This window comes from Camelus ferus, chromosome 3, assembly GCF_009834535.1.
Source record: "Camelus ferus isolate YT-003-E chromosome 3, BCGSAC_Cfer_1.0, whole genome shotgun sequence".
In the NCBI taxonomy this organism is placed as follows: Eukaryota; Metazoa; Chordata; class Mammalia; order Artiodactyla; family Camelidae; genus Camelus; species Camelus ferus.
In genome coordinates this window covers 24,154,701-24,168,431 of record NC_045698.1, presented here as the reverse complement: position 1 = coordinate 24,168,431, position 13,731 = coordinate 24,154,701, and the positions used below count along the sequence as shown (strand labels likewise).

The following is a 13,731-nucleotide window of genomic DNA, read 5'->3' as shown; positions in this document are numbered from 1 at the left end:
GCTGCAGCAGCCCTATTTTTATCCCTGGCTTTACCTGAACCGTCTCTGAGCTCCAGTTTCTGAATTATGAGATGAAAAAGAGGTCCTGATCTAATAAACAATCTAGCAATTAGATTTATGAATTGATGATATTTACCTGTTTTCCCCCATTTTCGATAAGCCATTTACAAAAGTCTTCAATGGTCGTCAGTGTTTCATAACCCTCTGGGCCCAATGTTGTTTGATACGCAGTGATACTTTTTATAAAATATATCTCAACAGCATCTGCAAAAAAGTGACACAATTATTTCAGGCAAGCTGTAATTACTTAGACATTTTTTCATGCTTAAAGCCCATGTCTACCTTCTTTTGACTCATAAAAGCCTCAACAAGTCTGAGATATCATTTGACAGCATCAGATGATGTTTTGATTTTATTCTGTGGATGAAACACATGGATTTTCTGTAGGAAAAAAAAGCCTTATGTTGAACAGTCTTATCCTAAGACCCAAAATAACCACCATGTTAAACTCCCAAGTGCAATGCAAGACATTTTTAGCTAAATTAAAGTCTGATAGAGATTGCTGTTTACTGGGATTTCTGTTCAGTATATGTGTGTGGAGAGAAAGGGGATGAGTTTTGGTTTTTAAAGAACTTTAAATATACAGTTGTTAGTGTTTAAAAATTTACTTGTAATGTTGTCTTTTACTCTAAACATAATAGATGTTTATGTAATCAATCTGGAAAATGCAGAAAAGCAAAAAGAAAATGAAAATTATCTCCACACACATCACTCAGGAACAGACACTTGTTAACATTTTTTTAAACCACTATATTAAGGTATAATTTGTGTGTCACAACTCACTCATTGTAATTATACAGTCTGATAAAATTTTAGTAAATTTTAAAAGTTATGTAATCATGACCAAAACCCACTTTTAGAACATGCCCATCACCCCAAAATCTTTCTTTATGGCTGGTTGCAGTCAATGCCTGCTCTCATCCCCCGTCTCAAGCAATCGTCAATCCGTTTTCTATCTCTATATATTTTCCTTTTCTAGAGATCACATCAATGAATCCATACAACATGTAGCCTTTTGAGTCTGGAGTCTTTCATGCAGCATGCTGTTTTTGAGGTCCAGCCATGTTGTCACAGAAGTTAGTACTTCACCCCTTTTTAACGAGTGAGTAGTTTTCTGTTGTATGGCTATACCATACTTTGTTTACACGGTCGCAAGCTGATGAATATTTGTGTCTTTGTATGCAGTCTATTGTATTTATCCACATACTTATCGGCTCCAATTCTCTTCATTCCTTTCTGTGGATTTGAGTTATTATCTGCCATCATTTTCTTTCAGTCTAAGGGCTTCTCTTAGCATCCTTTTTTGGCCAATAAATCCTTTATCAGGAAACGTATTTATCTTACTTTCATTTCTGAAGGATAGTTTTGCTGGATGTACAATTCTTGACTGAATTTCATTGCAGTATTTTGAACAAGTATGTTCCTATTCCACTATTCCAAGTACTTTTCCGCTCCCTTCTAGCCTCCATTTATCTGATGAAAAATCAACCATTAAGCATATAGTTGCTTCTCTGTGCAGAGTTGTTTTTCCACTGCTGCTTCTAAGATTTTCTCTTTGTCATTCAGCAATTTGACTATGTGTCTAACTGTGGTTTTCTTTATGCTTACCTTACTTGGCACTGAGATGTTTGTATCTGTATATAACTTTTTTTTTTTTATCAAATGTGGGAACTTTGAGGCCATTACTTCTTTGGATGATTTTCTGCCTCATTCTATCTCCTCTCCTTCTGGAGCTCCCAGTACATGAGTGTTGGTACACCTGCTGTTGTCCCACAGACCTCTTATGCTCCGTTCATTGTTCTTCAGTATCTTCTTTCTCTCTTCTTTGGATTGGCTCATCTCTAGTGATGAGCTAGCACGACCTTTGAGCTATCTCTATCTTTTCTGCCATTTCAAATCTGATGCTGAGACATTAACAAATTTTTCATTCATTTGCTATATTTTAAAACTAGAATTTCCATTTAAGCTAGTTTTTAAAAATAGCTTATATTTCTTTATTGAGAGTTCCTATTTACTAAGGAATTTTCATAATATTTTATTTTAATCCTTTGAACAGTTTCCTTTAATTCTTTGAACATATTTATTATAGCTGCTTTTGAAGTCTTTGCTAAATCCAACATCTAGCCCACTTGGAGTCAATTTCTACTGACCGCTCTTTTTCTGTATGTGAGTCACAGGTTCCTGCTTCTTTGTATTCTTGTCTCTTTTTCGTTGACAACTGTACATTTTAGATAACATATAGGAGCAATCACAGATTCTGATCTATCTTTGTGGGTTTTGTTTTGTTTTTTAAGGAAACTTTCAGCATCTCTCTCCTCCATGGTGTTTAAAGGCTAATGTCTTTGCTCTGGTGTTATTTTTGTGTATTTTTTTTTGTTTTTTCTTTTCTTTTTTTTTATTAATAGACTATTTAGAACAGTTTTATATTCACAGAAAAATTGAGTGGGAGGTACAGAGATTTCCAATATCACCCTGCCACCAAATATGTACTTAAAGGTTAATTTTGTGTCAACTTAACTCGGCTAAGGAATGCCCAGATAGGCTGGTAAAGCATAATTTCTAGTGTGTCTGTGGAGGTTTTTCTGGAAGATATTAGCATTTAAATTAGTATACTGAGTAAAGACGATCTACCCTTACCAACATAGGCAGGAATCATCCAATCCATTGAGGGTCTGAATAGAACCAAAGAAGGGCAATGGAAGGGTAAATTCTCTCTCTTCTTGAGCTGAAAAACCCATTTACTTCTGCTGTGTGGGTCTTTGGACTCCAAGACTTACACCAGTGGCCGCCTCATCCCCCAGCTCTCAGGCCTTTGGCCTTACACTGGGACTTACACCACTGGTTCTCCTGGTCTCAGGCCCTCAGACTCAGACTAAATTACACCACCATCTTCCCTGGTTGCCTGGTTCTTCCCTGGTTCAGCTTGCAGATGGCAGACTGGGGTACTTCTCATCCTCCATAACCACATACGAGCCAATTCCTATAATAAACCTCCTCTTACATATCTCTGTCTATATATACTGTTGGTTATTTTCCTCTGGGGAACCCTGACTAATACAGATTTTGGTACCAACAACCTGGACTTCCAATCACCAAGACCAACCTGGTTATGCCCACTGCCGAGAACCCAATCTGCCAGCATAGGGACCAACACTGAGCTCCCAATATGGCACCATTCCCCAGGTGATCAGCCATCTACCTGGTAGCAGGTTGGCACATTGGGCTACTTCCATCATGGAAGGGGCAGCATTTTGTCCTTACTAGAATAGATACCTAGTCTGAATACAGATTTGCATTTCCTGCATGCAGTGCTTCTGTCAAAACTACCATCTGTGGACTTCCAGAATGCCTTATCCACCATCATGGTATTCCACACGATATTGCTTCAGATCAAGGAACTCACTTCACAGCAAAGGAAGTGTGGCAATGGGCCCATGCTCCTGGAATTCAAGCTGGCTTGATAGAACAGTGCAATGCCTTTTGAAGACTCAGTTACAGTGCCAGCTAGGTGGCAATACTTTGCAAGTCTGGGTCAAGATTCTCCAGAAGGCTATATATACTCTGAATTGGCATCCAATATATGGTGCTGTTTCTCCAATAGTCAAGATACACAGGTCTAGGAATCAAGGGGTGGAAATATGAGTAACATCAGAATAGCATCAAATACCCCTAGTGATCCACTAGCAAAATTTTTGCTTCCTGTTCCTGTAACTTTATGCTCTGCTGGGCTGGAGGTCTTAGTTCCAGAGGGAGGAGGGCTTCCACCAGGAGACACAACAATGATTCCATTGAACTGGAAGTTAATTAAGGCTGCCACCTGGCCATTTTGGGTTCCTCATGCCTTTGAATCAACAAGACAAGGAACGGAGTCATTGTGCTGACTGGGGTGATTGATCCTGACCACTAAGGGGAAACTGGAGTACTAATCCACAATGGAGGTAAGGAAGAGTATGCCTGGAAAACAGGAGATCCCACAGGGCTTCTCTCAGTACGGCTACGCCCTGTGATTAACATCCCAATCCAGGCCACATTAGTAATGGCCCAGAACATTCAGGAATAAAAATCTGGGTCATCCCACTAGGTAAAGAACCACTACAAACTGAGATGCTAGTTGAAGGGAAAAGGAATACAGAATGGGTAGTAGAAAAAGGTTGTTATAAATACCAGTTATGACCACATAACCAGTTACAGAAATGTAATTGAGTATTTCATTATTTTGTTATGAATATGTTAGTGTGTGTGTGTGTGTGTGTGTGTGTGTGTGTGTGTGTGTGTGTGTGTGTGTGTGTATACGCACAGCAAATATCTTTGTTTTCTTTCCTCTTTTATTCCCTTATCATGTTATATAAGATGTACTGACTTTATGTCAGTATTTAAGTATCATTAATTTTACATCATAGCTTTCAAGTTATCGGATACCTGGAGACGAGTAACATCCTTGAAGACTTTTACCTCGTCTTCTGGGGAAGGATTGGTGCATTTTCAGTTGTACCCTGGATAGTTCTATCACGTCAGGTGGAATTACGACCTTGTTATTTTCTTTATTTGGAGAGTATGTTTAAGGAGATGTGTATAGGTATCAAGTTGACAAGAGTGGGTTTGTGATGGTTACTTCTGTGTCAGCTCGACTGGGCTAAAGGTTGCCCAAATAGCTGGTAAAACATTATTTCTGAGTGTGTCTGTGAGGGTGTCTCTGGGAGAGATTAGCATCTGAATCAGCAGACTGAGTAAAGAAGATCCACCTTCACCAGTGTGGGTGGGCATCATCCAATCCACTGAGGGCCTAAATAGAACAACAAGTAGCAAAAAAAAAAAAAAAAAAAAAAAGGTACAGGAAGGGAGAATTCTCTCCTTCTCTCTTCTTGAGCTGTGCAGTTTCTCTCTCCTGCCCTTGGACATCACACAGTTGTTTTAAATTCCCAGTCTGATAATTCTAACATCCTTGCCATATCTGAGTATGGTTCTGATGCTTGAGATTTCTCTTCAAACTGTGCTTTTGCCTTTTAGTATTCCTTGTAATTTTTTCCTGATAGCTGGGCATGATGAATTGGATAAAAGGAACTGCCCTAAACAGGCCTTTAGTAATGTGGTGAGGCACTGGGGGAAGGGAAGTATTTTATAGTCCTATCATTAGGTCTCAGTCCTTTAGCGAGCCTATGCCTCTGGGCTGTGAACTTCACAAGTGCTCCTCAGTCCCCATCTCCCTTTGGTGGGACAGGATGGAGGCGGCTGGAGTTGGGTGTTTCCATTTCTCCAGGGTGGTTCAGCTCAGGAAAAAAACTCCAATAGTTAGGGCCTGGTAAAAAGTTTCTCTTGAGGACAGGCCTTGTTAAGCAGCATGCTCTGGTGTATTTTTAAATGGTTACTTTTCCCCCTCTCCCTGCTGGAAGTAAGGGGGATTTTTCTCCAATATTCACCTTAAGAACCTAGCCAAGCTCCTGGAGGTAAAACTCACAAAAATGTGGGGGCTCCCCTATGACTGAGTATCCTTGGAATTTTTAACTCTCAGACTTGCCCACACTGAGCTTCCAGAAATTCATCAACTACAGATCAGGTTTTCCTATCCCAGTACTGGTCCCTGTGAAGATGGGCATGTGTTCTGGTCAACTGTGATTCTCTGTATTCACTTGCCTCTTCAATTTCAGGGCCATCAGTATGCCCTGTGACTTCACTCCTCTGACAGGTCTAAGAAGAGTTGTCAATTTTTCAGTTTGTTCAGCTTTTTTCTTGTTGTTAGGATGGAGTGATGACTTCCAAGTCCCTGCATACTGGGCCAGAACTGAAAGTCTCTGCTCAGGTTTTAATGCTTGTTTTTATTTTCAGTCTGGATTCTTGGGGGTGACCCTGTGCCTGCATAGCTTCGTGTTGACCCACTGGCTTGGGAAGAAGTTGTGCTCAAATACCTCCAGACTTTACGTCTTTCCTTCATCCTCCGTTGAGTAACCTGTAAGTAGACTGGGGAGCGCATTCAAAGCTCTGCTGCATTTCGAGTCTCCTTCGGTTGTTACTTTCCACTGGACTCTCCAGTGTCCCCCGCATGTGTACGCAGTTTCCCAGTTGGGCAGGGATGTTGGGAGAGCTTCTCTAGCCTTTCTATGGCTCTCTCAATTCCAGGTTCTTCTAGTTAAAATTTATGACTGGCCTGCAACTGACAACAACCAGGACAGCAACTTCAGGCTAACAAGTTTCAGGCTTTCCCCAGTTCATTTCCTACTAAGTTGGCCACTCTTACCTGATAAATCTGTAGGTTTCTGCCCCTTGCTGTGAACTGAGTCAGCCTCCTCTGCCAGCAAAGCTGTTTCTCTTGGCTAGCCCCAGGCTGATAAAATTGTTTTTCTCATGGACTGAGCTGGGGCAGTGGATGGATGGGAGCAGGCCCAGGCAAGATGGCCAAGATGACACTCTTTACCTAAAGCTCTAATAGTATTTTGAATATGAGTGCTCTTTGTTGTCAGCCTATCTATTTCCAGTGCCCTGAAATTTTTTTTTTAATTCAGTTTGAGTGTGTGTGTGTGTGTGTGCTGTGTGTTCAGAGGGTTCACAGACCTATTCACAAAGCCATGTTCAGATGTCTCTGCCTCTGTTTACACATTGATGTACATTTTGATGCACTTTCACTTACTTGCAGTTCATTTTTCATGTTTACATATACATAACTATAAATAATAGTATTTTCTGTGTCCTAAAAATGCAAGTTATTTTTTTCTTAATGCTCTTTTTAAAAATTAACCTTTTCATTTATAAAATCTAGCCCTTTTAAACACTACAGAATTCTATCTAGTTAATACACCAAATTTTCCTCTCATTTATAGATGTTTGTTTCTAATTTTTCACAATTACAAACATTGCCACAGTGAACATCCTTATACATGTTTCCTTTCCAATTTTACTAGATATCAAATTGGTCCCAAATTTCCTATCAATTTACACTATCACTCCCACCAGCTATGAATGAGCAGAGCTGTTTATTCACAATCTGGCAAATGCTAGGTATTTTCAAATTTTTTAAATTTTCATATAGGATGGGTGAAGACTTGATCTCATTATAGTTGTAAAATATGTAGTTTTAAGATGTGTGACATCCTGCCAAATTGCTTTTCAGGGCATTTGTAATCAAATTGCTCTCATCAATCCTAAGTGTTATCTTTTTAAAAATGTTGACAGTTTGACAGGAGAAAATTGGTCTCTTTGCTGTTTTGTATTATTTCTTAATTATTGTAAAGTAAGTGTAAATTTTAGCTCTTACATTTAGAACAGTGATTCATTTTGAGTTAATGTTTATGTATGGTATGAGAGTGTTTGGGTTTTTTTTTTTTTTTTTTGGCACATGGATACCAACTGTTCCAATACTATTTGTTGAAAAGACTATCATTTAAATGTTGAATTGCTTGCGTACTTTTGTCAAAAATTGGCCAATAATTAATTAAGTCTATTTCTGGACTCTCTGTTGTGTTCCAATGATTCTGATCCTGTCTAGCCCTCCAACAATACCTCTCTCTTGGTAACTATTGCTTTACAGTAAATCTTAAAATCAAGTAGTATGATTCCTCCAACTGTACTATTTTTAAAAAAAGTTTTAGCTTCTTAGTTTGTTTGCTTTTCCACGTAAAGTTTAGAGCCAGCTTGTCTATATTTACAAAAATTCCTGCTGGAAATTTGACTGTAATTGAGTGAAATCCATAAATCAATTTGGGAAGTGACACTGAGTCTTCCAATCCATGAACACAGTATGTCTTCATTTATTTAGGTCATCTCTGACATCCTTCAGGATTTTGTAGTTTTCAGTACACAGATCCTCTGTATATTTTGTTAGATTTATAACTAAGTGTTTCATTTGGGAGGAGAGGGCTATTACAAGTGATTTTTTTAAAAATTTTGGTTTCCTCTTGTACATTGCTAATATAGAAATGTGACTGGTTTTTGTGTGTTGATCTTGTACCCTTTGACTTTGCTAAGCTTAAACTCACTGACTAGTTCTCACAGAGTTATAGATTCCTTGGACAGTCATGTTGTCTGCAAATAGAAACCATTTTATTTCTTCTAAGCTGTGTGTCTTTTTCTTGCCTATTGCACTGGCTAAGACTTCCAGCACTGTGCTGAATAAGAGTAGTGAGTGAACATCCTTCCCTTGTTCTTGATCTTAAGAGGAAACCATTCAGTCTTAAACCATTAAACATGATGTTAGCTGTAGGTTTTTTGTACATGCTTTTTTATCAGATTGAGGAAGTTCCCCTTCCATCATAAAAGGATGTTGAATTTTGTCACATGCTTTTTCTGCATCAATTGATAAGATTATTCGCTTTTTGTCTGTGGATTGTTTATACAGTAGAGTACATTGATTCAGGTTTTAATATTGAACCAGCCTGACATTCTCAAGGGAAAAATCTCACTTGATCAGGGTATATTATTCTTTCTTATACACTGCTATATATTTTGCTGAGAATTTTTTTACATCTATGCTCATGAAAGGTATTGGTCTATAGAGGCTTTTTTGTTTTGTTTTGGTTTTTTTCTTCTCATGCTTTTGCCCAATTTTAGTATCAGGGTAATGCTGGCCTCCTAAGATGAGTTGGGAAGTATTCTCATCTCTTCAATTTTCTGGAAAATATTATGTAGGATGGGTGTTATTCCTTCTTTAAATGTTAAGTAGAATTACCCAGTGAAATCATCTGGGCTTGGAGATTTCTTTCTCGGAATGCTAACTATATTTTTAAAAAAAATAATTAGGGCCTATTCAAATTATCTGTTCATCTTGGTTGAGTTTTTTATTTTATTTATGGTATTTCATAACAGGCACAAGTTTTAGATCTTTTTATAATTAAACCTATCAATCTCTTCTTTTCTGGTATATCCTTGTGAGCTCAAGAGTTCTTCTTTCCTCTAATTTTTAATTTTAGCATATTTTATTCCAGTACTATATTTTCTTCTGGCTAATTTATATTTTTTAGCTTTGATATAAAAATATTAATCCACCTGGAATTTAGTGGATGATATGAGGTGAAGATTCAGATTTTCTTTAATGTTAAAAATGAGTATTCAAGAAAAGAAGGTGGCCTTGGAATCTCCCAACTCTATAATCATAAACTTTTTCTCACTAAAAACAAATTTTACATAGCCACAGACTAAATTTCTTAACAACTACGAAGACTATTTTTAAAAACTCAAATATATAGATTGAATACAAGTACTGTGAGCATACACAAGGAAATTTTTTAAAGGAGCAAGATAATTAGCTAGAGAACACAGAAAATGAGTCTGCAATGAACATTCATGCTAAAGAAAACAATATTCAAAATATCCAAATAACTTCTGAAAACTGAAAAAATGTTTAATCACTTGGGGAAATACAAGAGTGGAAAAGAGTAGGATAAAAACTTGCCCTGTAATATCTCCCCTCTCTTTCTCTCTCTCATGTATGACTGGAAAATAATGTCCACCAAAACGGATTGCTTTTATAAGCAGAGAAAATCAACATTTTAAAAAGCTTTAAATTACATTCTTCATAAATTCCTCCTGATAAGCCACTAAATCCATTAGTGTCCATTAAACGGATCAAGCCAGCTGAGCATCGGTCACCAGCTCCTCTGTGTCTCCCCCAAAGCAGCGGCTCTGGAAAGGATGACCCTGCCTGAGAAAGGACCGCTGCTGAAGGATGAGTTCATTACCTGGCTTTCCTCTAGAACCCCCAGTACCTCACTTATGAATACAGGTCAAGACAATTCTAGCTGCTACAAACATTCTCTCTCATAAGCCAGAGGAATAGTCAAGGAGGTTGAGGGTAGAGGAGGATGAGGGGAGGAGCCCATGTTTCCTCCTTTATCTCTGGATTTCCTCATCAACTGATACAACACAGGTCACATTCACAGCGGGTACCATCTCTTCTCTTTATGCAGGTGAGTTTTTCTGAGACTCTAAGTGAATAAAGGAAACAGAAATCAGATGATCTTATTGGTTTTGATTTCCAACTACTCTGGGGAGATATTATTGTGCCTAAATTCACATGTAAATGATTTTGTACAAAATGGTGTCCAGTCTTCTCTCTCCCTCACAGGCATGAATAGCTAGTTATAATCTCTCCATACTGACAGGTAGACCATTCACCAACGTGCTTCCCTCCTCTGACCGGGAAGCGATGATTTCTGCAAGGCCATCTCTTTTACCTACCCCTGTGCTGGGCCTCTCCAGACATGGCATACGCCTTGGCCAGTAACGCGCTTGCCTCTGCAGCTTGGGGGCTGACTTCAGTGAACAAAGAAACACAGATAGAATGAGCCTGGAATGGAGAAAATCATGACGAAGTAAGTACCCAAATGACAGTGTTTCACTGTGGACTGTATACCAGCTCTCGTAGAATTGCTAGCTGATTGAGAGCTGATATACATGTAATCATGGAGTTCCATGAGAGATGAGTCTGCGTCCCCGCTCAGCTACTTCCTAGCTGTGAGTCTTCAAGTATTTTTACCTTCATATGTAGACGGAATAGTTTCCACCAATTAGGGTGTTGGAAAGATTAAATTAGATGGTGCATGCAAAGCACTGAGCATAGTACCCATTACAAGGTAAGTGCTCAATAAATGTTATCTATTACTATTTTTTATTAGGTTTCATAGCAAAAATAAAATCGTAACCTTAACTCAGCCTCTCAAAATTTCAGTATCAAAAAAAGTCTAGTAAAGCATGTATTCCAGAGTCACATTGCCTGGGTTCCCATCCTCGTCAGCCATTTACTGTGACATGAGGCAAATCACTAATTTCTTTGAATATAAAACAGGGGTGATGAAAATAGTATTTGTCACAAACAGCTGTTGAAAAGACTAAATGAATACACATAAAGTGTTTAGAATATCACCTGGAGTGTAGTAAGCCCTAGAAAAGTGTAGATTTTATTATTATTACTACTACTACTATTATTATTATTATCTGAAATAAAGGAGGAACACTTTGGAAAGAGAAAGAAGAGAGTAAGTCCTGGACACAAAAACCAGGCTGGCTCTCTCTGTAAGCAGCAGACTCCCTGTCTTCAGAGCAGCATTCTTTAACATTCCTGCATTGTGTGAAGTTAACAGCCTTGGACTTCTGATTTACTGCAGTGCTTTTTCTTCAGTATCAGGCTGTTTTTACATACACTGCTGGATGGCACGGCACCTATGCTGTGACATAGGAAATCCAATATTGTCGTGGTTTTGACTTTGGAAGATTCCTGAAGGCCAGGCATGGTTCTCATTTGAGGAGGGAAAAGGTGAATTTAACTAGCAGTTTGAGAGAAGTTTCAAGTACTTGATACATAAAAGTGCCTACACTGTTTTCATTATGAGAGACTTAACATTCCTTTGTATGTTTTGTTCTCCTCAGGCATGTGTCAAATTAGTTACCTCCAAGCGAAACACCCTCTTGTTAGTTTAACCTTAGACTTGGAAATACAACCAGCTAGACTAGTTTAAAGGACAAGTGACAGCATTACACCAAAATATCATAAATTTTCATTTAAAAAGCCCTTTGCGTTTGCTAAAACTTAAGTTCAGTTGCCCCTATGGCTTTTCTCGCTCAGAGTGGACTCACTCAGCTAGCCACCTCTTCCCAGCACAGTCGGGGTGAGGGAGGCCGGGGGTGTGGGTGGGGTGTGCTGCCTTAGGTCATGCAGCATAGCAGACATGCGCACCTAAGAAGCATTCTCTGGGTCTTTTGAATTTGAGGAAGGTCTCTTGTGTGGATCTGGAGGAAAACTGATCCTACCTTCTGTTCTGAGGGAACTGGTCCTGGGGCCAAACAAGGCCACCTGGCCGGGGCTCCAGCCCACTTACCTGCTGCAGGTACTGGATGGCCTGCTCATGGTTCCTCCTCAGCTGCTCAATCTGAGCAATTTCCTCGTATAGAATGACCAAATCTGACGTCCTATCACCCTTGGCAGCAATAACATTGCCAACGGCCTTTTCAAAGTACGCCAGGGCTAGGTTTAGCCTGCGGTTGACCAAGGAGGCTCTGGAAAAAAAGGGATGAGGACCGAAAGTCACAGAGAAGTCACTTGCTTTGCAGACACAAAAGGAACTGATTCTAAGAACTAAACAATTTGGACTTCACAGGTCAATCATCTGAGTGGCTGGCTCAAAATCCAGCCTTGCTGAAAACGAAATCCTATTAACTTGCATTTTACCCACCAGATTCCACTGACAACCATTCATCAAGCCCATTAGTATATCATGCTATAGTCTAAATTTTATAAGAAAGCAAATGGAAAAAAAAGGCTTCTAGTAATTCATAAGATGGGATAATTTACCCATAAAACATTTTTCTAAAATCAAAATAAAATTTTATTACCTCTGTCTCCTTCTCTTTTAGGCCAAAGCAAAGGTTTTCCTTTATTTTGTTTGATTAAGTTTAGTTTTTCCCTTCTCAGTTAAAAATGAGAGAGGATAGACAAGACAATGTGAGTATCTCCCCCAAAGGGGTGGTTAAATAAATTACGGCACATCACACGATGAAATACTTCAGACGTTAAACATCATGTTTTCTTTTTAGACTAACTCATATGGGGAGAAACTTAAAATGTGCTAAGTTTTATCTAGATTTGTGTTTTCTGTGTGTGGTGGCGGGGAGGTAATTAGGTTTATTTATTGAATTATGTTTTTAATGGACGTACTGGTCTTGAACCCAGGACCTCACGCATGCTGAGCACGCACTCTACCAGTGAGCTATCCTTTCCCACACAAAATGTGCTCAGTTTTAAAAAAAGTTATAAAACTGTATTTAAAATATGATCCTGGCATGTATATATTATGTGTGTATATATACGTGTGTGTGTGTGTGTGTGTGTGTGTATGTAGAAAGAGACAGAAGGATAACTAAACTGTTCACAGCAGTTACGTTTGGGTGGTAATATTACAACTGACTTTTATTTTCTTCTTCATATATGTTTGTATTTTCAAATTTTCAAAACAAAATGGGGAATATAAATTTTTAATGATAATAAAATAGGATTCATTAAGGTTTATCTTTCTAGAGATAGCAAGACACAACGAGAAGAACATGGCTAGTGCAAAGCTGGCTCTCAGTTATTAGCTTTACAGGCAAACTCCAGGAATCTGTATTTCCTTCCAAATAAAACAAGGTTAAGAATACCTAAACTACAAGGTTGTTGTGAAGATTAGATTAAAAATTATACGTAAAATCGCCTAACGTTTAGTAGATACACAATCAATATTTCTCCCCCCTCACACCTAGTCCCCACCTTTGTATTTCCAAGTTGAATTAAAAATATAAGTATGTGTATAAAATTACTTTATATAAGGCATTATGCAGTAGTTACAATTTATTTTAAGCTCTAAGATTTATTCCTCCTCTGAAGATTAGGATTTTCAATCAAAATAATATATAAAGCATGTTATCTGATAATCCTTTACAAAAAAATTGGAGGGTTCAGTTAGACCACTATTTCCCTTGAATATAAGAGCAGAAGTTACAGAATGATGCCTTTCATCTAGAGCTTATAGACAAATATTAGCCAAGTTGTCTGGCCTGAAGAATCTTGCCTCATTTTCTCCACCTTTAAAATGGGAAAAAAGATTTGCCCTTACTAGGTATCTGGTTGGTATCAGACATAACTCAGTGTGGCATAGAAGTTATGCATTCCAATGACCCAGTGCTGGCTCTCTTATTAGTTGTGTCTCCTTGAGT

The 13,731-nt window shown here is 38.4% G+C and overlaps 1 protein-coding gene across 1 annotated transcript in view; it reads right to left on the bottom strand.

Annotated features, from left to right (window-relative positions):
- TTC23L (tetratricopeptide repeat domain 23 like) overlaps positions 1 to 13,731 on the bottom strand; it is a 46,742-nt gene that overhangs the window by 15,170 nt on the left and 17,841 nt on the right. The window contains exons 7-9 of the mRNA XM_032470846.1: positions 11,862 to 12,039; positions 10,225 to 10,333; positions 137 to 264 (exon numbers count right to left, since the gene is read on the bottom strand). Coding sequence (XP_032326737.1) covers positions 137 to 264; positions 10,225 to 10,333; positions 11,862 to 12,039 — 415 coding nt within the window. The remainder of the gene's footprint in view (positions 1 to 136; positions 265 to 10,224; positions 10,334 to 11,861; positions 12,040 to 13,731) is intronic.